We start from the raw sequence: 23,850 nt of genomic DNA, 5'->3' as shown, positions 1-23,850 counted from the left end.
TAATTTAAATATTTTAATTTAATATATTATTATTTTATATTAATATATTATTTAAATATTATTTTAATATAATATTATTTTAAATTATTATTATTTAAATACTATTACAATATAATATTATTTTATATTATAGTTTAAATAGTATAATAGAGTAGAGTATATTGGTATTTATTATAATTTTAATATTATTGTATTATAATATATATATATATATAATATTATTTTATACTATTACAAGTTAAATACTATTACAATATAATATTATTTTATATTATAGTTTAAATAGTATTATAGAGTTAAGTATATTAGTATTTATTATAATTAAAATATTAATGTAATATAATATAATTTTATTTTTTATATTATTTTATATTATTATAATTTAAATAGTATTACAATATAATATTATCATAATTAATACATCATAATAATTACAATAATTATATATATTTATAAATTATGTTATATTATAAAAAAATGAATAGAAATAAACTTCAACATAACCTAATTTAACTAACTTCATAAATTACATAAACTAATATAATAATATTAGTTTATATATATATAAATTAAGTTATATTATAAAAAGGTCAAAAAAATCTAATTTATAAGTTCGTATAATTTCTATAAAATAACCAATAAAAAAAAAACAAAAGAAGTTAATAATTTGTTAGGAAAAAAAAAAAATTAATAATATAAAGAAAATATTAAGAAAAATAAAAATGAAATGAAAGTAAAAGATAAAGAAGAAGAATAAAAGAACGTATTAACAATATTAATTATTAACATTATTAAATATTAAAATTATTAACAATATCAATTGTTAATACGTTTATAAACAATTGCTAAAAGTTTTTTGCATGTCTCTTTGAATTAGAACTCAATGCAAATATCTATTGGATAATCCCTTCCATTTTCTCTATCCCCTTCTCTCTCTCTCTGTCCTTCTTTTCCCTATATATTACCTGTATCTGTGTCTCTTTCTAACACAAACAAAGAGAAATAGAAATAGAAAGAGATAGAAATACGTACGAACGGTACGAACGAGTGAGAGTGAGAGAGAAAGAAATAGAAACAGAACGAACGAATGAGTGAGAGAGACAGAAACAGAAGGAGTGAATGAGTGAGATAGAAACAGAACGAACGAGTGAGAGAGCGAGCGAACGGTAGAGAGAGACAGTGAGAATAACCGAAGTGAGTGAACCAAGCCGAGTATTCACGAAGTATAAAAGGTAATGCGCATGCGCATAGTAAAAGCATTTCGACCGCACAGCTCGAGATGCGGATAAAGAAGAAGAAGTCTGGTGCATCGTTCCGCGTCTGCTGGTTCTGCATTCAGGACCATGAACTACCACCACCACCACCATCACCACCACTACCACTATTAAAAAACAATATATATATTAGAAAAAAAACATTTGAAGAGTTGGATTGATTTAATTTAATTATTTAATAAAAAAAAAAAAAAACATACAACCACACAAACCCCTCTGATGAAAAGTTTGATCATCATTGTCATTCGTGAGATTTAAATATTTTGTTTTGAATTGATTTTATTTTATTTTCTTTTTTTTTTTTTTTTTTTTTTTTTCTTTTCTTTTAATTTGATTTGTCGATGAGGAAGAAAATAATTAATAGAAGAAGAAGAAGAAGAAGAAGAAGAAGAAGAAGTAGTGAAAGAGAGTTATGTGAGGAGGAAAATTATAGAAATAGAAAAATCATATCAATCAATGATGGACTGTTACGTTTAAAAGGGGATAATAGAATATCGTTGAATTTTTATTTAAATAAAAGAAAAAGAAGGAAAAATCACGTTAAATATCTAACAAAAATTATTATTAATATTAATATTAATAATAATAATAATAATAATAATAATAATAATAATAATAGTGATAATTGTTAGAGAAAGAAAAAGAAAACGACAATACATGAAGAAATTAATAGAAATATAAATCGTGGAAAGAATTTGATTGATGGTGGTGTTTATTAAATAATTGTGATCATCCTCTTTATGTGTGTGTGTGCGTGGTGGTGTGTGTTATTTATTTAATCCAAAGAAAAAAAGGAACATATCATTCCATATCAAACAATTATTAATAATAATAATAATAATAATAATAATTGTGATAATAATAAAGAAGGAAAGGAGGAAAATAATACAATAAGAAATTAATAGCAATAAATCGTGAATGAAATTGAATGGTGGGGTGGTTTATTGAATAATTGTGATCATCCGTTGTGCGTTTTATTTTTTTTTTTTTTTTAATTTAATCAAATGAAAAAAAAATAACCAATCATTCCATATTAAAAAAATAATATTAATAATAATAATAATAATAATAATAATAATAGTAATAATAGTGTTAGTAATAAAGAGAGACATAAAAAAATATCAACAATAGAATAATAAAAATTAATTGTAAAAAAAAAATGGATGTTGTTTTGGTTTAAAAAATTTTTGTCAATTTCTTTTTTAATAATTGTGCGGTCATCGATTGTGTTGAAATTGCAGATGTTAAGGGAGGGGATGAGATAATAAGATGTTTGAAATATTTAAGGGTTGATATGAATGAATAAGTGAAAGGGTTAAAGTGAGTGTGTGGGTTTATGTGTGTGTGAGTTAAAGAAAGCAAAGAAAAGAAAAAAATCAAAACGGAAGAATTGTTTACATGGAATTGTTTATACATATCAATATTTAATTGTTTTTAATAAAAATGAGTATACATGAGGATGACAAATAGTAATAAAGGAAGATAAAGGAAGATAAAGAAAATACATAAGATACTGAAGATAAAGATACTACGTGGAACAACGCAACAACTGAAGCAGAAATAATTATTTTTTTTAAAACGAGATTAAATTGCCAAGGTAAGAAAAACAAAATCATATTAATAATAATAATAATCATTATGATGATGATTATGATCATCATCATCATTTCTTGGATTATATAAAATATATAATATATTATATATTATATATAATAATATAATAAATTAATATATATATATATATATATATATATATATATATATATATATATATATATATATATATTATATTATAAATAATATATTAACAATTATAATTGTTAAATATTTTCATAATTATTATGATGATGATGATGATGATGATCATTTATATATAATTATTTGATTGATATATTTTTTTAATTTTATTATATAAATTATATTTAATTAATTATATATAAATTATAATATATTGTAATATATAATAAAATATATTATAAATTGTAATATATTAAATTATAATATATATATTGTATAATATATATAATGATATAACAATTACAATAATATAACAATATTAATAATAAAATAATAATAATACATAATACAATAATACAATAATACAGTAATAATATAATATAACAATAATATAATAAATTATATTATAAATTACAATATAATATAATATATAATAAATTAAATTTAATTAATTATTACAATTTATATATTCATATAATATATATTATTATTATTATTATTATTATTATTATTATTATTATTATTATTATTATTATTATTATTATTATAAATAACTTATTATGTTATAATTTAATTATTATAGATATAAAATAAAGTCATATATATTATAATATATTTTATATATATTTATATACTTAAATATTTATTTAATTATTTAATTGATATATTTATTTAATGTTATTACATAAATTATATTTATAATTAATTATATATAAATTATAATATATTTAAATATACAATAAAATATATTATAAATTGTAATATATTAAATAATAATATATATAATAATATAAAACAATAATAATAATAATAATAATAATAATAATAATAATATACGATAATACAATAATACAATAATAATAATAATATAACAATAATATAATAAATTATATTATAAAATAAAATGTAATATAATATATAATAAATTAAATTTAATTAATTATTATAATTTATATATTCATATAATATATATTATTATTATTATTATTATTATTATTATTATTATTATATAATTTAATTATATATATATAAAATAAATTAATATATAATATAATATAAATAATATATTAACAACTATAATTGTTAAATATTTTTACAATTATTAAAATTAACCTAAAATTAGTTAATTTATTGTCTTACAATTTGTATTTATAAACTGTATAATTTATAGATTGTGTGTGTTTCTTTTTTGTAAAATTTACTCTTCAACAATATAATAATAATAATAATAATAATAATTATAATAATACTAATAATAATATATTTAATATTTATAATAATATAAATAATATTTTATAAAAAATAATAATATATAATTAAAAGAATAAACTTATACAAACAAATTTTTGTTTAATCCTAAACAGATTCGTGGCATGTATAATAAATATGACTTATATAATAAATTATATGAGTCAATTATTGACAAAGGTATTTTTTTTTCATTTATCATCGTCATTTTTACTACTACTACTACTACTACTACTACTACTACTACTACTACTAGTAATAATAATAAAAAATCATATTTATAGAACGTAAACAAGAAGTATACAGGGTGATTCACAAACTCTTGCAACTTAAATAGCTCCGAAAGTACAATACTAGCAAAAAAGTGGATAAGAAAAAAAATTACATGAAAAATTCAGGACTACAATATGACATTAGTAATTTTTTGTTAGGTTGAGTCATTTTCGAGATTTATTCGTCAACTTTGTTTTTTTAAATACAATGTTATATTTTAAGACTTATTTTCTAATAGCGGCTGTCAAGACGAATCCAATGATATGCAACATTAATATTTTTGAAGATCAACGAAGTTGAAAATCTGGCAAACAGCCGACCACAATACAGCTCTTCCGCGTCATGATCGCGTCATGGTCGCGTCAGAGTTGTGTCAGGGTTGCATCATACTGTAGTTGTTCCGACTACAGACGGAACAGATATTTTTCGAATAGTTTTTATTGCTCATTGTCAGGTTTTGTATTTAATGTTGCACATCATTGGATTCGTCTTGTCAGCCGTTATCCGAAAATGAGTATTCAAATATAACATTGTATTGAAAAAAACAAAGTTGACCAATAAGTCTCGAAAATGACTGAACCTAGCAAAAAATTACTAATGTCATATTGTAGTCCTAAATTTGTCATGCAACTTTTTCCTTATCCACTTTTTTGGTAGTATTGTTACTTTCGAAGCTATTTAAGTGGCAAGAGTTTGTGAATCACCCTGTATATTTATATGCATATTAATATTAGGTTATAAACTAGGAAATGTCTGATTACTCGGATTATTTTCATCTCGAAATCAGACATCTCATATTTAATGACCTAACAAAACATATAATTTTTGTTATGTGTTATACTTTTGCGTTTATTTTCAAATTATCTAATTAATATTTAATTTTAATTTTTTTTTTTAATTTTATAGGTTAGGTTTCTTTATTTGTTTCAAACGACGAGGTATAGTTAGTCAGACGTTTATTTTTAATTATGTAATTAATTGTTTATTTTTAATTTTATTCGTTAAAAATTTCCTTATTTGTTTCAAACTATGAAATAATATTACGTCGAACAATTATGGTTTAGTAAAAAAAAAAAAAAAAATAATCCCTAGTTAATAATTCATCCATCTTTCATACGTTTATCGATTTAATAAAATTGTTTCACAAGAAATGATCTTTTTTCTTTTTTTTTCTTACGTTTATGATTCATATCTCGACAATGTAATTATTACCAGATCTGTACTATTTTTCATTTAACAATTGGTAACACTTTTTTATTTCTTTTTTCTTCTTTTTTTTTCTTCTTCTTCTCTTTTTATTCTTCCTTAATGTTAGCCTTTTATTATTGCGAAAGGTATTGCAAGGATCACGTGAATGATAAGATCGCGTGAGATTAATATACGTGTTGTGTGTGTGTGTGTGTTTTTGTGTGTGTAAGTCTTTTTTGTTTGTTTTATATTAAATGTGTGGTGGTAATTATGAAAATAATATGACTAATACGTAAATTTAGAAAAAGAAAAAAAAATCATTGGTAAACTGTATTTCACAATATTAACAATTATTTTTCTATTATTAAAATAAAAGATTGTGGTAAAATACAAAATTTGTATAATACTGTATAATATTTTCCCTATGTAAATTATTATTACAATTTAGTTAATATTTAATGATTATTATAAATACGATTAATAATAATTAATTTGTATAATATTAATTATTATTTATAAATATAAATTTGTATAATACTGTATAATATTTTGTTATGTAAATTATTATAATAATTTAGAGTAAACATTTATTGATCGTTATAAATACGATTAATAATAATTAGTTTACACAATAATAATTGGCAATTACAAATATAAATTTAAAATATAAATTTGTATAATACTGTATAATATTTTGTTATACAAATTAATTTCATTATTTAATTTACATTTAATGATCATTATAAATACGATTAATAATAATTAATTTATATATAATAAAAATTATTAATTATAAATATAAATTTAAAATATAAATTTGTGTGTATAATACTGTATAATATCTTCTTATGTATATTATTATCATAATTTAGTAAACATTAAATGATCCTTTTTGATACGATTAATAAATAATTAATTTGTCTGTAATATTAATTATTAACCTAAAATGTAAATTAAAAATATAAATTTGTATAATACTGTATAATATTTTACTCTTATAAATTATTATTATAATTTAGTAAACATTTGATGATCATTGTGGATACGATTAAATAGTAATTAATTTGTTTACTTTATAATTCTTTTATTGAATCCATAAATATATGTATTTATTTAAATTACAGTTTAAAATGAATCGAAGATACATTATTTATCTGTATAATTATGCAATTTATCGATTTTACGAGTAGAATCAATGACAGAGGTAACCGTTTACTATTGATTTGTCTAAGAATATCATGTTTATAAACCTCAGTTGTAACATGCACATGTATGTATATATGTATACAGTTGCATATACACACGTGTATGCAGTTAATTTCAAATCGATACACATTATTTTTAAATATACACCGAGATGTATATATATATGATGAATTGCAGCACGTATCACATTCAAACTAGGACGTTGAAAAATATTTCTTATCTATCATTTATACAGCGATTACATTTATTTTGTTTGTAATTTTCCTTTTTTTTTTTTTAACAGAAAAACTCATTAAAATTGGAATTATGTAATTGTTATACATAATCGTTTAGGTTGAGTTGACAAATTTTATAGTTTAAACATTAACAAAGTATTTTATTGTAGGGAAGTTTTGGTTTTTTTTATAAAAAAAAACACACAAAATACACACACAACAACATCAACAAATAGAACAAATATTTCTATATAGGTATATAATTAATTAGTATAATATAATTAATTAACTCTACATTATGAGCACGGCATGGCTCAGTCGGTAGAGCGCTCGACTCCCGCCCGGAATTCGCGGGTTCGAGTCCCCGCTCTCTCCGACATCGAACGAGGGGGGACGACATGCCCTGTGCTCGTTGTCGTGGCTTTGGGCTCGCGGGCGTCAGAAATGAATGCCATTGGGACCACCGCCAACCAACATTCGATGTGATGATGGGCTTTGAGGGGACCGGACTGTGCTGCACTTCGCACGGAGGACGTGGCTGCCCACGAGACACCCCCACAAATGATAGGGTGCTCCCCGCAAAAGGGGCCCGGGCACAATGGTTCAAGGACTGTGAGCGCCCCGGGATAAACAAACCACACGAAAAAACAACTCTACATAATTAGTAATATTATAACATTGAAAATAATACCACAATTGCAATATAATACATAAAATAATAATACAGGAAAAAATGTAAAAAGCAAAGTTAGGTTATGATCACATTGGGATCTTTGGCAGGGGTTGTGGGGCGTAACAATTCGACCTATCTACTGTAATTTTGAATTTAGCCACCAGATAACGTATTCAAGTGCCAGTGATCCCAATATGGTTGTAAGTGACTGGTTTAAATGAATAATAGATAATTAAATGTTAACGAAATGTTTCTAAAAAAAAATATAGTTAAAATAATAAACAATAAGTGTTAAAGATAGGAAATAATAGAAAAGTAAGGGCAAATAAATAGAAAAAACGTGCCGATGTAAATGGATATAAAGTGGCACGTGGCTAGGAATAATTACTGTAAACACAATTTTAACCGCAAAATTATTCTCCAGTTTTGGGATCTTTGGCAGGGACGTGGGGCGTTAATAATTCAACCTATCTACTGTTATTATGAATTTAGCCACCAGAGAGCGTATTGAAGTGCTTTTATAGTTTAAATATTAACAAATACAACAATCATATTGTAGGAAAATATTTTTATTTCAAAAGAAAAAAACATAACATACACACACAACAACAACAGCAATAAATAGAACAAACGTTTCTATATATATTATGTGTATGTATGTATGTTTGTTAAGTTTACGAATTGATTCAATCAATTTATTCTCATAGGTTAGTAACAAACTATATTAAGAGTTACGTAAGAATTTATTTTCTTAAAGATAAATATTAAGTAATCGTGTGATACACAGTATAAATGTAAAAGGACAAACTAATTGTAAGTTTAGTCATAACTCGATTAGAAAAACAAAAACGTTTGAGGAAACAAAACGTGAAGAAAACAAATGTTTAAACGGTTTAACAGTTGATTTGATTTCTTATGAAACATTTCTTGTGTTGTTGTTCAATGTATAATTGACAATATAAATTAACGAACAATTTTATCAAACAAAAGTTAACTAATTTTACGAGTTACACGGTACAGTGTTTTATTTGCTATTTGTTTTTTTTGTTAGTTTGGTTTGTTTATGATTTAAAATAAAACTAAACGTATTTGTTAGTTCATTTTATTTTCTTGTTCTTTTTTTGTTAGTTTAGTTTGTTTATGATTTTAAAATAAAACAAAACGTATTTGTTAGTTCTTTTTATTTTCTTTTTTGTTGTTGTTGTTAGTTTGGTTTGTTGATGATTTAAACAAATAAAAATCGTATTTGTTACTTCATTATTTTTTTTCTTTCTTTTTCTTTTTATTTTCTTTATCTATCTCTTTAAACTTAAATAAACGTAGAAGAGAATTATAACGGGGTTGAACCTAAGACCTTTCATTCTAGGGTATATACAAGTAAAAAGGGGGTTTACGTGGATCAGTGAATTATAAACGAAAGTTCAACCAGTTTAAAGTATGTATTTTCTTACTAAGTTTGTGTGTGTGTGTGTGTGTGGGTGGGTGGGTAAGTGGTAGTGGTTTTCTTTCTACGCTTTGAAATGTTATATAAAAATCAATTTTTAACTAATATTTTATATTAAATTATGTTCTATTAGAAGAAATTATCTTCAGTATAAATCGATTGATAGGTGTATAATTAAATTTTTGTTAAAATTTTTTAATTTATATTTTTTATTTTTATATGTAAAATGAATTACATACATACGCATTCATATTTTTATTATTTTATTAATTATTTCTATTATTTTTATTATTTTTATATATTTTTTTGAAATATATTTAGTTTTATTTTACATTGAAATAAAATAACTGAATTATTCTGTTACATTTTAATTTGGTTTCAATTTATACAGTTTTTTATGTATAAAATATCAATGATTTTGATTTACACAATTTTCTAAAGAAATTATCTTCTGTATAAATTGTAGGTTAGGTGTATTCAATTTGATTTTACATTTTGAAATGAAATAATTGAATTATTCTGTTACATTTTAATTTGGTTTCAATTTATACAGTTTTTTACGTATAAAAAATCAATGATTTCGATTTACACAATTTTCTAAAGAAATTATTTTCAGTATAAATTGTAAGTTAGGTGTATTGAATTTTATTTCACATTTTGAAATTATGTCTGATTATTCTGTTACATTTTAATTTGTTTTCAATTTATACAGTTTTTACGTATAAAAAATCAATGATTTCGATTTACACAATTTTCTAAAGAAATTATCTTCAGTATAAATTGTAGGTTAGGTGTATTGAATTTTATTTCACATTTTGAAATAAAATAACTGAATTATTCTGTTACATTTTCATTTGTTTTTAATTTACACAATTTTCTAAAGAAATTATCTTCAGTATAAAATTACAAATGTGTATTACTTTTTATTTATAATCAATCAATAAATCATCTAAAAATAACCTGATCACAATTATAACTAATTTTTTCTTCTATCTCATTAATTATCTATAAATTCATCTATATTATTGAAATAAAATAACAATAAATAAATCCTACGAATTAAAAACTATCATCAACATATTTTATAATGGTGTTATATTTTTTGAACACATTAATCTCTTATGGTTAGCATAAATTTGGTTAACTTAAGTTTCCCATGAACAGTCTGTAAATGTGACTATCGATATTACAGGAAGTACACTGTGCGATAAAGTTTTATCTGATATAAGCTCATTGCTTATCTCATCAGTGCATCCCTTGTAAATCGAAAGATTACTGCATTCCGTGAGTTATCTTCTTATGGCAGTTATTCTGTATCTTTCATTTCAAATTATTCATCAAAAGTTTCATTCGAAATGTTGAAGATGAAAGTTGTGAGAAAATATTCGTTACAATGATACTTTGAAAAGTGACGAGAAGTACACTGATAAAATCAAAAAAAGGTCACATAAATTTAATAAAATAATGAATAAATATAAATAATATAATAAAATTATTTATTAATAATATAATTGATAAGATAAGTTAAAAATAAAATATTAATTAAACAAACATTAATTAATTAATAAATATCAATAATTAATAAGATGAAAGTGTAGTGATGAAGAACAAAGTCACATAAAATTAAATAAAATAATGAATTGATATAAATAATATAATAAAATTAAAGTATAGTGATGAAAAATAAGTCACATAAATAAAATTTCATCAAAATTCTCTAAATAAAATTAATAAGTAATTGAAATATTGAGAAAGTATGTGCAAGTTGTCTATCAAGGTGTTAAACATTCAATTTACAGTTCCTATTAAAATAGTGATAATTATTAAACGAATAATATGCATTTTATTTATCAAGAATGAAGTTAGGCCATTTTTAAAATTAACAATCAGATTCATTAGAAAATTTGAAGGAGTCCAAGACCATTCAACATCATTTAAGATGCTTCAAATTGAAAAAAAAAACAATACTCAATTTATTTGACATATCTTTAAAACACTTCAGAAACATAATTTATGCGATTCAAAAGATTTGTTGACTACATCAATTTCAAAACAATTTACTGCTCATTTACATTTTGCGTGCGTGAAAGTGATTTGAAGAAATCATGATATTCCGTTGGTATATGTCGTAGTAGGTCAATTATCTCCTTGAATTTTACTGTTGTAATTTGTCCGATATTTTCATACAGTGATGTCAATATAATATTGTCGAACTTTTTTTGGTCTACCCCCAATGTGGTAATAAATTCAGGATTTTCAAATTTTCATTCTCATTCATCGATGTCTTATAGAAAATTTGATACGGTTCATATCTGACAAAACACATTGAAACATATTTTTAAGCAGTTTATCGATTCACCGTTAGAATTGTGTAACCCTTTTTAAAAATTGCATTTTCTATTCATTTTGTTCATACAAAAATCTTCTTTGTTTCATTTGATTTACAATAAAGTTTATTACCTTTTTGGTACTTTCTGATAATATTATAATAATCTTTGGAGGACAAATGGTAAATAATTTTGTTTAATGACATTTCTACCATGCTAAAATTTCTATCATTAGGAGTAATTATAGACAATCGGAAAATAGTCATTGACAATTGAGGTTAGGCCACTTTTGAAATAAACTTTTTCATCGTTTCATTTATCAGCAAACTTTCGTGTTACAAAATATTATTGATTTTTAATATATTAGTAACAAATTGTTTCAGAATGAAAAGATCATGTAAAAATGTAACTATTAGGAGGACCGAAAAGTAATGGCCGTTACTACGCATGTCAAATTATTTCTAATATTTTCAATCAAAAAATCGATTGATGATTTTGATCGTTACGATATTAAAAATTTGCATACCAGATAGAAAAAGATTGTTGATAACGTGATTAATTAATTTAATTATTGATTAATAATAAAAACTTGTTGGAATAATTTATATGTTTGAATTTTGAGGTTAAAAACGACATTACTTTCTGGTCCACCTAATATTACGGTTGCTAACTTGATTTTTTTGGAAAATAGAGTTAGGCCACTTTCCAAATAAACGGCTCAATTGTTCCAAAAATCAAAAATTATAAAAACTAACCTAAAATAAAATGAAAATAAATGTAATACGTGATTATAATTGTTTTCATTGTTTTTTTTCTTGACTGTTCATAATTTAGAAATGAATATTAGATGATTGTTTTATTATTTTAAACGGCTCATATATACAGGGTGGGTCACCACATTTTACCATCTAAATTTACGTTATTATTATTACGCGTAGCAGACAATGTTTCACATAGAGTTGAAATGGCTTTAAAAGGAGTTCATATTGATGGACCTTTTTTTTTGTAAATGGACGTGTAAAGGACATATGAAGGTCATTAATGTTTTTTTAAATGGAATCATATATTTTTCATTGCATCATCTGATGCTCTTTCATATTATTTACAAAATAGTATTAACCTATTTGTGTTAAAAAAATTATTACTTTAGGAGAGATATTTTAATTTTTATGTCTATTTACAAAAAAGGTTCAATATGGCGACCATTTGCATCATATATATTACATATTATACATATATATGTAATGATATATATTAAACATTATTATTATTATTAACATGTATTTTGTTTGTTTTAGGTACCTAACACAAAATATGCTTTGGAGTGTGACGAAATACAAAGAAGAAAATTCGTTTGATTTGTTCAAATTAATGATAAAATTGAATCAAATTAAAAGATAAAAATAAGAAAGAAAAAAAAAAGAAAAAACCATTTTCTATAAACGGCCAAAGAATGAAGAAAAGATTGTTACTAGGTTTTGTATGTGCTGTATTACTTTTCATCATAATGACGTCTAACGATAATACAATCGTACAAAGGGTTACAGATTTTATTGTAAGAGACAGCAATGACGTTTCCTGTTACGAAATAGAAACCAGCTTTGGTTTTCAACTCTTCGAATCTGGTATGTTATTTTTTATATCTTTTTTATTTCATTGATTTAACACTAGATATACCAGACCCAGTCATTTGGACTGATTGACGCCATTTTAATTCAAAATTTCTACTTCACAAATATAACATTTGAATTGTGTAAATAATTTAAATGTTTTGTTATTTCAAAATGTGTATATAAATCCATTGATATATTAAAATTATTATTGTTAAACATTTTTTCTTATTTTGTAAGAGTAAATATAAAGACTGGAAGCCTTTAAAAAGCATTTTTGTTTATACATCAGTCATTTTGACTAGTGTTGTAGAAAATGGTGGTATATATCTAGTGTTAATTATAAAATATGGAGGGTAGAGGTAAGGAGTATCATTTTATATGGGAGAAAATTTGAACAATTTTCTAGAACAATGAAAAAAAAAAAACAATCTAATAAATTGTACAACCTAATATTTGTTTTTCAAAAATAAATTATTCAACTTTTTTAAAAATAATTTTTTAATCAAACCTAGGATGTTGAAGTTTTTTTTGATTTTTATTTTTAAATAATAAATTGTACTTGTCATATTTAATAACGTATAATATAAATTATTAATGTGTACAGTAGTAATGGATACTGTGATTTGAAAAAATGATAATGAACGATTATTTCAAGTTAATATAAATGAAACGTAAATATATATAATAAAATTTTGAATGAATGACAAATCTAATGCAACGTTAAATGCATAACTCACGCGAAGGTCTAAAATCATATATATGTATATATTATGCTAGTCACTGTTGCATTACTGTACATTATCATACTACATTAAATAATAGTTATCTAGTTATAGATACATACATAGAACAGACATGCATAGATAGAACATGAAGATCGCAGTCGTAAAACTATGATTGTACCTTTAAACGTTACAATCCATTCTATCTAATTATGTTTTTATCGTTAAATTAAACGTTTTGCATTAATAATCGTGTATTACAATGTGAACGATTGTAAAACAAAGAAAGAAAGAAAGAAAAAAGAAAAAAATAATAAAAGAGAGAGAGAGAGAGAAATGAAACGACGAATGCATTGAAAATTACAAAATCGTTCGTTTTCAATTTTTTTTCTTTTTTTTTTTTTTTACATTTTTTGTGTTAAATAATTTTTTGAAATTGAATTTTTGAAATGAAAAGTTGAATTTGTTTCAAATAAATGCCATCTTTTAATATAAAAATATAAATATATTATTATATATATAAAATCTATGTAAAGAAATTAAAACATAAAAAAAATTAAAAACAAATTTTAATATATTTTTACACAAATATTTAAAATAATATTTAAAATTATTGTTTTTAATAATTAATATAACATTAAATGTGTGTGTAATAATAATATTTAATTGTTATATTTAATTAAATTCAAAATTTACTTAATAATTAAAATTTATATAATATATCATTAAATTATAATTAAATTGTAAATTAAAATAATAGTAAAAAATGTAAGTTTTCAATAGATGGCACTGTATTGTCATTCAATTATTTGGATATATTTACGTCATAAGTTTTTTCAGATTTACATAGAACATAAACCCCCCTTGGCTTTTCTATTTTTTTTTCGTATATTCTAATATATAACAAATGAATGAATTATTTAATAATATAAGAATTGATTGTTAATTTAACTAGTCAACAATAATGTAAATAATTTATTTAAATGGATTTTAATTTTTTTCTCGTTTTTTTTTTATAATTTCAAAACTATTCAATCGATTTGAATACAATTTTTGTTTATTTCGTGTGATTTATTTTCAATTTAGACTATAGAATAGTTTTTTTAACAAATTAGAGGATTTGTTATTTTAGAAGGTTATCTAAGTTTCTAAGTTCTGTTAGTTTTCAATAGATGGCGGTTATATTGCAATGGAATTATTTGGATATATTTTCAACGTCATACAAAACGAACACCTCTTAACTTTTTATATTTTTTCATGTATTATATTATTATATGTATTACCCAGAAATTATTTTTTTTGTGTGGTTGGGGGTACCGGGCGCTCACAATCCTTGGACCATTGTGCACGCCAGGCCCCTTGCGGGGAGCACTTATCATTGTGGTGGTCCCGCGGGCAGCCCCGTGCGAAGCAGTCCGTCCCCCCGGGCCCATCACATGGAATGTTGGGCTGTGGGGTCCCAAGGGGATCATTTCTGACGCCCGCGAGCCCAGAGAACCACGAATATGAGAGCAGGCATGTTCCCTTGATTAATGTCGGAGAGCGGGGACTCGAACCTGCGAACTCCGAGTGGGAGTCCAGCGCTCTACCGACTGAGCCATGCCGTGCTTCACCCAGAATTTATTAGTGAATATTAATTTGACTACATTAAATATTTTAGAAATATATTGAATCACAATATTTTATAATAAAGCCTTTTAGTAACGCGTGTGACTGAAGCATCTTAGTAAATTTATATATTTATTTATATTTAATAATAATAATAATATTATTGATGATGAATATCTTTTGAACGCTTAATTTAATCGCCAAAACATAAGACACCATTTTTATAGAGCACTTAATTTCCAACAAAAATTTGTATTGTGCATTTTATAATAGTCATTTATTGTCGAGTTATCAAATTCATAAACAAAAATGAAATTTGTCTGAAAATAATCAAACTTAAATCATCAATATCATTCAAATGGTGAGGTTTACGGAAAAAATATAAGATACCTTTTTTGTAGAGCATTAAATTTCCTACAAAATTTGTCTAAAACATTTTTCTATACAATCAATAAATAATGAGGTATGAATTTTATTCTATTGGACTGAGAGTTATAAAATTCATAAACAAAAATGAAATTTGTCTGAAAATAATCAAACTTAAATCATCAATATCATTCAAATGGTGAGGTTTACGGAAAAAATATAAGATACCTTTTTTGTAAAGCATTAAATTTCCTACAAAATTCGTGTAGAACATTTTTCTGTACAATCAATAAATAATGAGGTATGAATTTTATTCTATTGGACTGAGAACAAAAAATAAAAAACTGCGATGCGAAGGATCTTCCTATTAGAATGAAGAGCTCATATTTGGTGAGAATTTTTTTAAGGTGTCTAGTAACCCATTTTTCCGTGTCACTTGTAAAAAAAAAAATAATTGATTTTTTTGACTTACCCTAAAATATATTATATTATATTTATTATATATGTATGAAGTGTTATTTTAAGTTTATTTATTTTATTCGATGATCAGTTGAAAAATGAGTTTGATTTCTCTGTAGTTTTCATTTCTCTTTTTTTTTTTTTTTTTGTCACGAACAACGAATAGATTGCATCGCACCGACGTTGGTAATTTTTAATGTAATACAACAGGACGTTTGCATCCTGTAAATAATACGTGTAATGTTATGAGACGCATTATTTTGACGAGTTGGTTTGATTAAATACATGCATAAATGTACAATGAAAGAGACGAATGACATCTTTTTTTTTTCTTTTGTTTTTCAATTTTTTTTTCTTCCACAACGGATGTGCATTTAGATTTATGATTTGCAATAAAAAAAAAAAATATGATAGAGAGATAGAGAGTGATTTATATATGTTGAAATGTTTCGTTTACCGTTTACGGAAAAAACAAAAAGTAAAAAAAAAATTACTAGAAATATCTCAGGAGAAAGTGAAAACTCATTTTGCAGTAAATTGTCTTTTCTTTTTATCCTTTTTTTTTTTTTTATTAACTACATTTGTCAGAGTAAAATAAATAAATGAAAAAATCATATTTTTGTTAAAGGAATTTAATACAATGAGACAATTATTGATATTTTCAATTATATGTTCTTATTTCTTTTCTTTTTTTAATGTTTCTGAAAAGGGCTAATTTTATCGCAAAAATGTTGCTTGAAAAAAAAATGAAGCAAATAAATAAATAAATTGAATAAAATAAATAATAAAATTAAATGTCAAACATTTAAGATTCAAAAATAAATCTAAATTAATTTGAGATCAACAAAATATAATATTACAATAGTAATTATTATTATAATTTTATAATTATTTATATTATAATAATAATTATTGTTGTGGTTAAAGTGAAAATAAAATAATTGTTGAAACAACAACAAAGTTTTTTTTTGTAAGAACAAATTAACATAATTTGAAACATATGTATATTTTATGTTATTTTAGTTTAGTTTATTTATTTAATTTAATTTTATTTTATTCTATTCAATATAATTTAATTTTATTTAATTTTATTTTATTTTATTTTATTTTAATTTATTTTAATTTATTTTAATTTATTTAATTTAATTTAATTTAATTTTATTTTATTTTATTTTAATTTATTTTAAATTATTTTATATATGTTATTTTATTTTATTTTAATTTATTTCAATTTATTTTACATATGTTAGTTTATTTTATTTAATTTTATTTAATATAATTTTATTTTATTTTATTTTAATTTTATTTAATTTTAATTTTATTTAATTTAATTTTATTTAATATAATTCAATTTAATTTATTTTATATATTTTATTTTATTTTATCTTATGAATATAAGATAGAACAATTTTTCTTCTTTTTTATTTTTTAAATTTCTAATACGAATAATATTGTTTTTATCCAACGACTGAAAGAAAAATACCCAAAAGAAAAAATAAATAAATAAATGAATTTAAAAACATTTAAGATTAAGAATAAATCAATATCAGATACAGATACAGATACAGATACAGATAAACTTTATTTCATGTCCACCCTCGCGGATTTCAACATAACCTCCTTGCTATATACAGAGTCATACACCCTTCGCTACCCTCTCAAAAAAACCTCGCTACCTCACACATCTCCTCTACTATCACTTTCCCTTCCAATGTCTTCTCCCATCCACCATACGGGTCCCCTCTCTGCTGTTCTTCCCATTCTCTAAAGTTCCTATAAATCAATATCAATTTAATATAAAAAAAAATAATATTAAGAAAATCTTGTGCAAATTCATTTATGCTTTTTTTTTTTTTTAATAAAAATAACATTTATAGATAGAATTATTTTTTATCCAACTATTGAAAGAAAAAAAAAACGAGATAATAGTATATTACATACCTAGGGAGGTAAAGTAAGAAATGTCTCAAAGTACATGTAATAACACATGTAAAACATGTACTCTGAGGACTTTTTTATTTACTGCCCATGGTGAGTATATTTTTTTTCTGCTCAACGTAGGCGGAAAGCGTCAACTTCGTTTAACACAGCGGGAACAAAGTTGACGCTTTTCGCTTAGAGGCCAGACAAATAAATGCATGTTATACAAATTGAAGATAAAAATAATCAAAATAATTCTTGATAAACTGTCAACAAATTTATTGATGAAAACCAGTTGGTATTTATTTTCATTTTTATCTGTCACAATTCTAATCTCTTTGCTTGTCCGAGATAAAACTTTTCAACGGATCAGCAACTTTAGGTATATTTAGGATCGATCATAAACCAAACGAACGAAATTAACGAAGAACTTAAGAAAAGAACTCAATCTAGACAAGTCATGTTTTTATTCGGTTAACAAATTACTCAGCTTGCGGTTGTTGTCTAGGTGATTAAAAATCAGGATATACAGGACAATCATCCAGCCGGTAGTCCTTTATGGTAGCGAATCGTGGTCGCTTACGTTACGGGACGAAAAGAAATGTAGGGTTTTCGAAAACAAAGTTATTCGTAAAATCTTCGGTGCAAAACGCGATGAGGAAACGGGCAAATGGAGAAAACACCATAACGTTGAAGTACATCGATTGTACAACAAACCGGACATCATTAACGTCGTAAAATCACGCCGATTAAGATGGGTTGGTCATGTGGCGCGGTGCATGGGGGAGGATCGAACGGCGCACAAAATATTGGTCGGTATACCAAACGGGAAAAGACCACTAGGTAGACCGAGACGTAGATGGGAGGATAATATTAGAAGGGACCTGAAAGAAATAGGATACGAAGACCGCGAATGAAAGGATCGCGCTCAGGGACGGAGGAACAATGGCGGGATTTGGTATTTGCGGCAATGAACTTTCGAATTCCTAATGCCAGTTAATGATAATAATAATGTGGGACGAACGCCTCCATGCTAAACTTGTTAAGCATTCGTGGAGGGGAACTGGTCGGTGGGCCCTGGATAGCTCAATTGGTTAAAGAGCAGTCGCCCGGAAAGCGAAAGATCCGTGGTTCGAGTCTCCCGGTCCAGTCAATAGTCCAGCGGTCCAGTTTTTTTTCACGAATCTTACATTTGGGGGCTCGTCCGGGATGGAGGTCTGTTTCGTAGCATGTTCCACAGTCTTACAACGCCACGAGAAGAAATTATTTATAAATAATTACAAAAGAGTAAAGAGTTTGGCCGATAGTGGCGACGCGAACGGTTGGCCGAGGAACTAGGCAGGGACGATCTTACGGAGCCTCGACAACGTGTTCGGAACGAGTAAAGACGTAACGAAGGTGCCCCCAATGGAGGGGTGGCGATGACGGAAGATTCGAGGTCGATGTTGTTGTTGTAAGGGGGTGGAATGTGGGACGAACGCCTCCATGCCAAACTTGTTAAGCATTCGTGGAGGGGAACTGGTCGGTGGGCCCTGGATAGCTCAATTGGTTAAAGAGCCAGTCGCCCGGAAAGCGAAAGATCCGTGGTTCGAGTCTCCCGGTCCAGTCAGTCCCCAGCGGTCCAGTTTTTTTTCACGAATCTTACAATAATAACAATTGTAATCTAATTTTTTTTCTTCTTCTAGATTCTCAGAAACCAAGCCCAGATAAAAACATATTTTTCCACGAGACATCCTGTTTTGGTGAAAAAGGAATAATATTGAATCCACGACAAGCATGTGCAGTTGAATCAGCTGCTCTGATGAATCCAGGAAGTACAATTTATCTTTTATTTATTAGCCCATCACCAATATCTGTGGAAACTAAAGAAATGATTAAACAATTGACGAGTTATTCTAATATCAAAATACGTAGAATATATCCAGAAACTTATACGAAGGATACACCATTGGAAGATTGGTACAAAAGTGGTGTACTTATGAAAAGTAAATGGAGACGTAGTCATATGTCAGATGTTTTGAGATATTTGACATTATGGAAATATGGAGGAATATATCTCGATTTGGACGTTGTTGTTACCACGTAAGAATATTATTTATTTATTATTTATTATTATTATTATTATTGTTATTTATATTTGTTATAATTATATGGTCATTTTGAAGTGAAGTAATCAGTTGAAAGATTTCATTTTGAAAGATTATATCTAGATAATTTGTCGATTAATTAGGGTGATTGATAATTGGATCATTTCTTAAAATAATCTAGATAAGCTGGTAATTAGCTAGTAGATATTGATTGAAGTGGAAATGAGATATTTGTTGAAACAATTAGTAAAATGTTTCGTTGTAAGATTTAATTAATATTGTTTGACATTCATATATATTTTATTTTATTTTATTTTAGTTTTGTTTCTTTGATTTAATTTAATTGAATTTAATTTCATGTTGATTGATTGTTGTAAAAATATTTGTTTAGGTCGTTGGAAAATTTAACAAATTTTGCCGGTGCCGAGGATTGGGATGATGTAGCAGCCGGTGTTATGGGTTTCAGTTCAAACGATCTTGGTCGTCGTATGGCTGATGCTTGTCTTCGTGATTTGAAAAAAAATTTTCGCGGTAACGATTGGGGTAACAACGGTCCTGGTGTTATAACTAGGATATTGCAAAAAATTTGTTCTACCAAATACGTGAGTATTCTTATTTATTAAGAAAATAATCATCGAATTAATGATAAATTTTATTTGATAATGTAAACCAAATTGTAACGAAATATTCATCATTTTTATTATACATGAAATTTATATAGTTTTAACAAAACATTTATTAGACAAACAAATATTAATTGGAAAATTGAAAGAAAGTCAGGTTCTTGTTTTGATTTATATTCAATCATATCAGTTAATTAAGTAATTGAATTTAAGTTAATTAATTGACAATTTAATATTTGAGGTTTACAATAAATTTAGTTCATTTCAACAATATTAATTGTAATATTGAAGACAATCAAGTTCTTATTTTGATTCATATTCAATCACATCAGTTTGGAAATTTTGTAAATTAATGTAAAAAATAGGAAAATAATTTTTAGATCAAATTGCATTTGAGTTAAACAACAGACAACTTGATATTTGAGGCTTACTGTAAATTTATTTTATTTCAACAATATTTAGTGGTAAAATTGAAAAGACTGAAGTTGAAATTTTTGTTTACAGTTAGTGTAAAGAATAGGAAAATAAATTTTACATCAAATTGAATTCAAATTAATAAACTAACAAGCTAATATTTAAGGTTGACAATAAATTAATTTTATTTCAAAAATATTAATTGTAAAATTGAAGAGACTGAAGTTGAAATTCTAATTTACAGTTAGTGTATAAAATAGAAAATAAATTTTACATCAAATTCAATTCCAATTAATAGACTAACAAGCTAATATTTAAGGTTGACAATAAATTTATTTTATTTCAAAAATATTCATTGTAAAATTGAAGAGACTGAAGTTGAAATTCTAATTTACAGTTAGTGTATAAAATAGAAAAGTAATTTTAAGATCAAATTCAATTCAAATTAATAGACTAACAAGTTAATATTTAAGGTTGACAATAAATTAATTTTATTTCAAAAATATTAATTGTAAAATTGAAGAGACTGAAGTTGAAATTCTAATTTACAGTTAGTGTATAAAATAGAAAAGTAATTTTTAGATCAAATTGAATTTGAGTTAATTAAAGAAAAACCTAATATTTGAAGAGTTATAATAAATTTATTTTATTTGAACAATATTAATTGTAAAATTGAAGAGACTGAAGTTGAAATTCTAATTTACAGTTAGTGTATAAAATAGAAAAGTAATTTTTAGATCAAATTGAATTCAAATTAATAAACCAACAATCTAATATTTAAAGCTCACAATAAATTAATTTTATTTCAAAAATTATAATTGTAAAATTGAAGAAATTGAAGTTAAAATTTTGATTTACAGTTAATGTATAAAATAGGAAAATAATTTTTAGATCAAATTCAATTCGAGTTAAAGAACAAATAACTTAATATTTGAAGGCTTACAATAAATTAATTTTATTTCAACAATATTAATTGCAAAATTGAAGAAACAATCAAACTAAAATTATTGTTTTACATTGAATTACATCAGTTGAAAAATTTTTTCATTTACTGTAAAAAAAAAAAAAAAAGGAAAATAATTTTTTTCTTATATTTCATTATTTTTCAATATTTTATTTTATTTTATTTTTTTTTTTTTTACTGTATTACCCATTTTATATTTTTCTCTTTATAATAAAAATTAATTCGTAACACAGTATGAATATTGTGTTAGTCAAATATGTTTATTCAGTTATATCCTTTTTTCCACTTAATCGATTAGCTTTGACAGCCGAGAACATTTCCTATGTAAAAATCGATGAAGATTAAAATTTAATGATTTGTAGGGTGATATATTGATGGTGGTGTTTCTTTGTTTTCCAACAGACTCGAGACATGTCCGTGTCACGTTGCAACGGTTTCAAAGTATTTCCACCGTCAACATTTTATCCAATTCATTACAAAAAATGGAAGAAATATTTTCAACAGGATAAAAACAATTCGACTATGAAATTATTGGAAAATGCTAGAGCAATACACGTTTGGAACAAATTAAGCAAATCAACGAAGATTCCAATTAACGATGACGTACCTTACGCCATTATTGCACGTAAATATTGTCCTAAAGTTTCATCAAATTGCGGTGATCATTTTTAAACAACAAAAATGAACCAAAAATTAAACAATCGACAAAAAATATCAATTTTTTTAATGATCTAGTTATGATGCATTATTAATATTATTCGTTTTATAAGCATTTTTAAACATTTTACTTTGTCTTTTTGTTTTGTTTTCTCTTTTTTTTTTTTTTATACTTTTATTAACTTTCTTCCATTTTTTTTTTTTTTTTATATTCGTTTTACACTCGTCCCAAAAGTTTCTTTCTTTTTTTTTTTTTTTTTTTTGAAATAATTTTACTAGCACAATATTTTTAATGGTGAATATTTCCAGTAAATACAGTAAATACAGTAAAGAAAAATACAGTAAATATGGTAAAGAAAATACAGTAAATACAGTAAAGAAAATACAGTAAATACAGTAAAGAAAATATAGTAAATGCAGTGAAGAAAATACAGTAAATACAGTAAATACATTAAATACTGTATTTTGGTAAAGTAAAAGGTAATATCGAGTAAAATCGATATTATTTAATAAAATAATAGAGAAAAAATATGACGCATAAAATATTGTGCAACTTATTATCAAGAAAAAGAGAGAAATTTTTTGGGACACCTTGTATAATTTTTTATTTATTTATTTCCTTTTTTTTTTTTTTTAGTTTTGTTTTGTTTTTATATATATTTTATTTATATTATATATATATATATAAATTATAAATAATATTATAATTATTTATAATTATTATATAAATAATATTATATAATATTTATATATATATATATATATTTATAATATATAATAAATAATATAATATATATATAAATAATATATAATAAATAATATATAATATTAT

At 24.1% G+C, this 23,850-nt stretch overlaps 1 protein-coding gene across 1 annotated transcript; it reads left to right on the top strand.

The window, feature by feature from the left end:
* Nucleotides 1–1,277: 1,277 nt before the first annotated feature.
* On the top strand, nt 1,278–23,645 carry LOC107071793 (alpha1,4-N-acetylgalactosaminyltransferase 2). Its single transcript, XM_015331101.2, has 5 exons — nt 1,278–2,871; nt 12,884–13,210; nt 19,959–20,355; nt 20,752–20,962; nt 22,764–23,645. Exons 2-5 carry the CDS (start codon nt 13,039–13,041, stop codon nt 23,031–23,033), a joined length of 1,050 nt encoding a protein of 349 aa, XP_015186587.2. The 5' UTR covers nt 1,278–2,871; nt 12,884–13,038; the 3' UTR covers nt 23,034–23,645.
* Nucleotides 23,646–23,850: the final 205 nt, after the last annotated feature.

The sequence above is a fragment of the Polistes dominula genome, unplaced genomic scaffold (genome assembly GCF_049000335.1).
Source record: "Polistes dominula isolate Pdom_NZ unplaced genomic scaffold, Pdom_raw_medaka contig_80, whole genome shotgun sequence".
In the NCBI taxonomy this organism is placed as follows: Eukaryota; Metazoa; Arthropoda; class Insecta; order Hymenoptera; family Vespidae; genus Polistes; species Polistes dominula.
Note: the sequence above shows the minus strand (reverse complement) of the source record. Positions and strands in the feature narration are given on the sequence as shown.

Excerpts from the sequence above, each read along its gene's own strand:
- LOC107071793 (XM_015331101.2), top strand. The coding sequence starts at position 13,039 with ATGAAGAAAAGATTGTTACTAGGTTTTGTATGTGCTGTATTACTTTTC. Across the intron at positions 20,356-20,751 it reads TTGGACGTTGTTGTTACCAC|GTCGTTGGAAAATTTAACAA; the intron begins GTAAGAATATTA and ends ATATTTGTTTAG. Across the intron at positions 20,963-22,763 it reads AAATTTGTTCTACCAAATAC|ACTCGAGACATGTCCGTGTC; the intron begins GTGAGTATTCTT and ends GTTTTCCAACAG.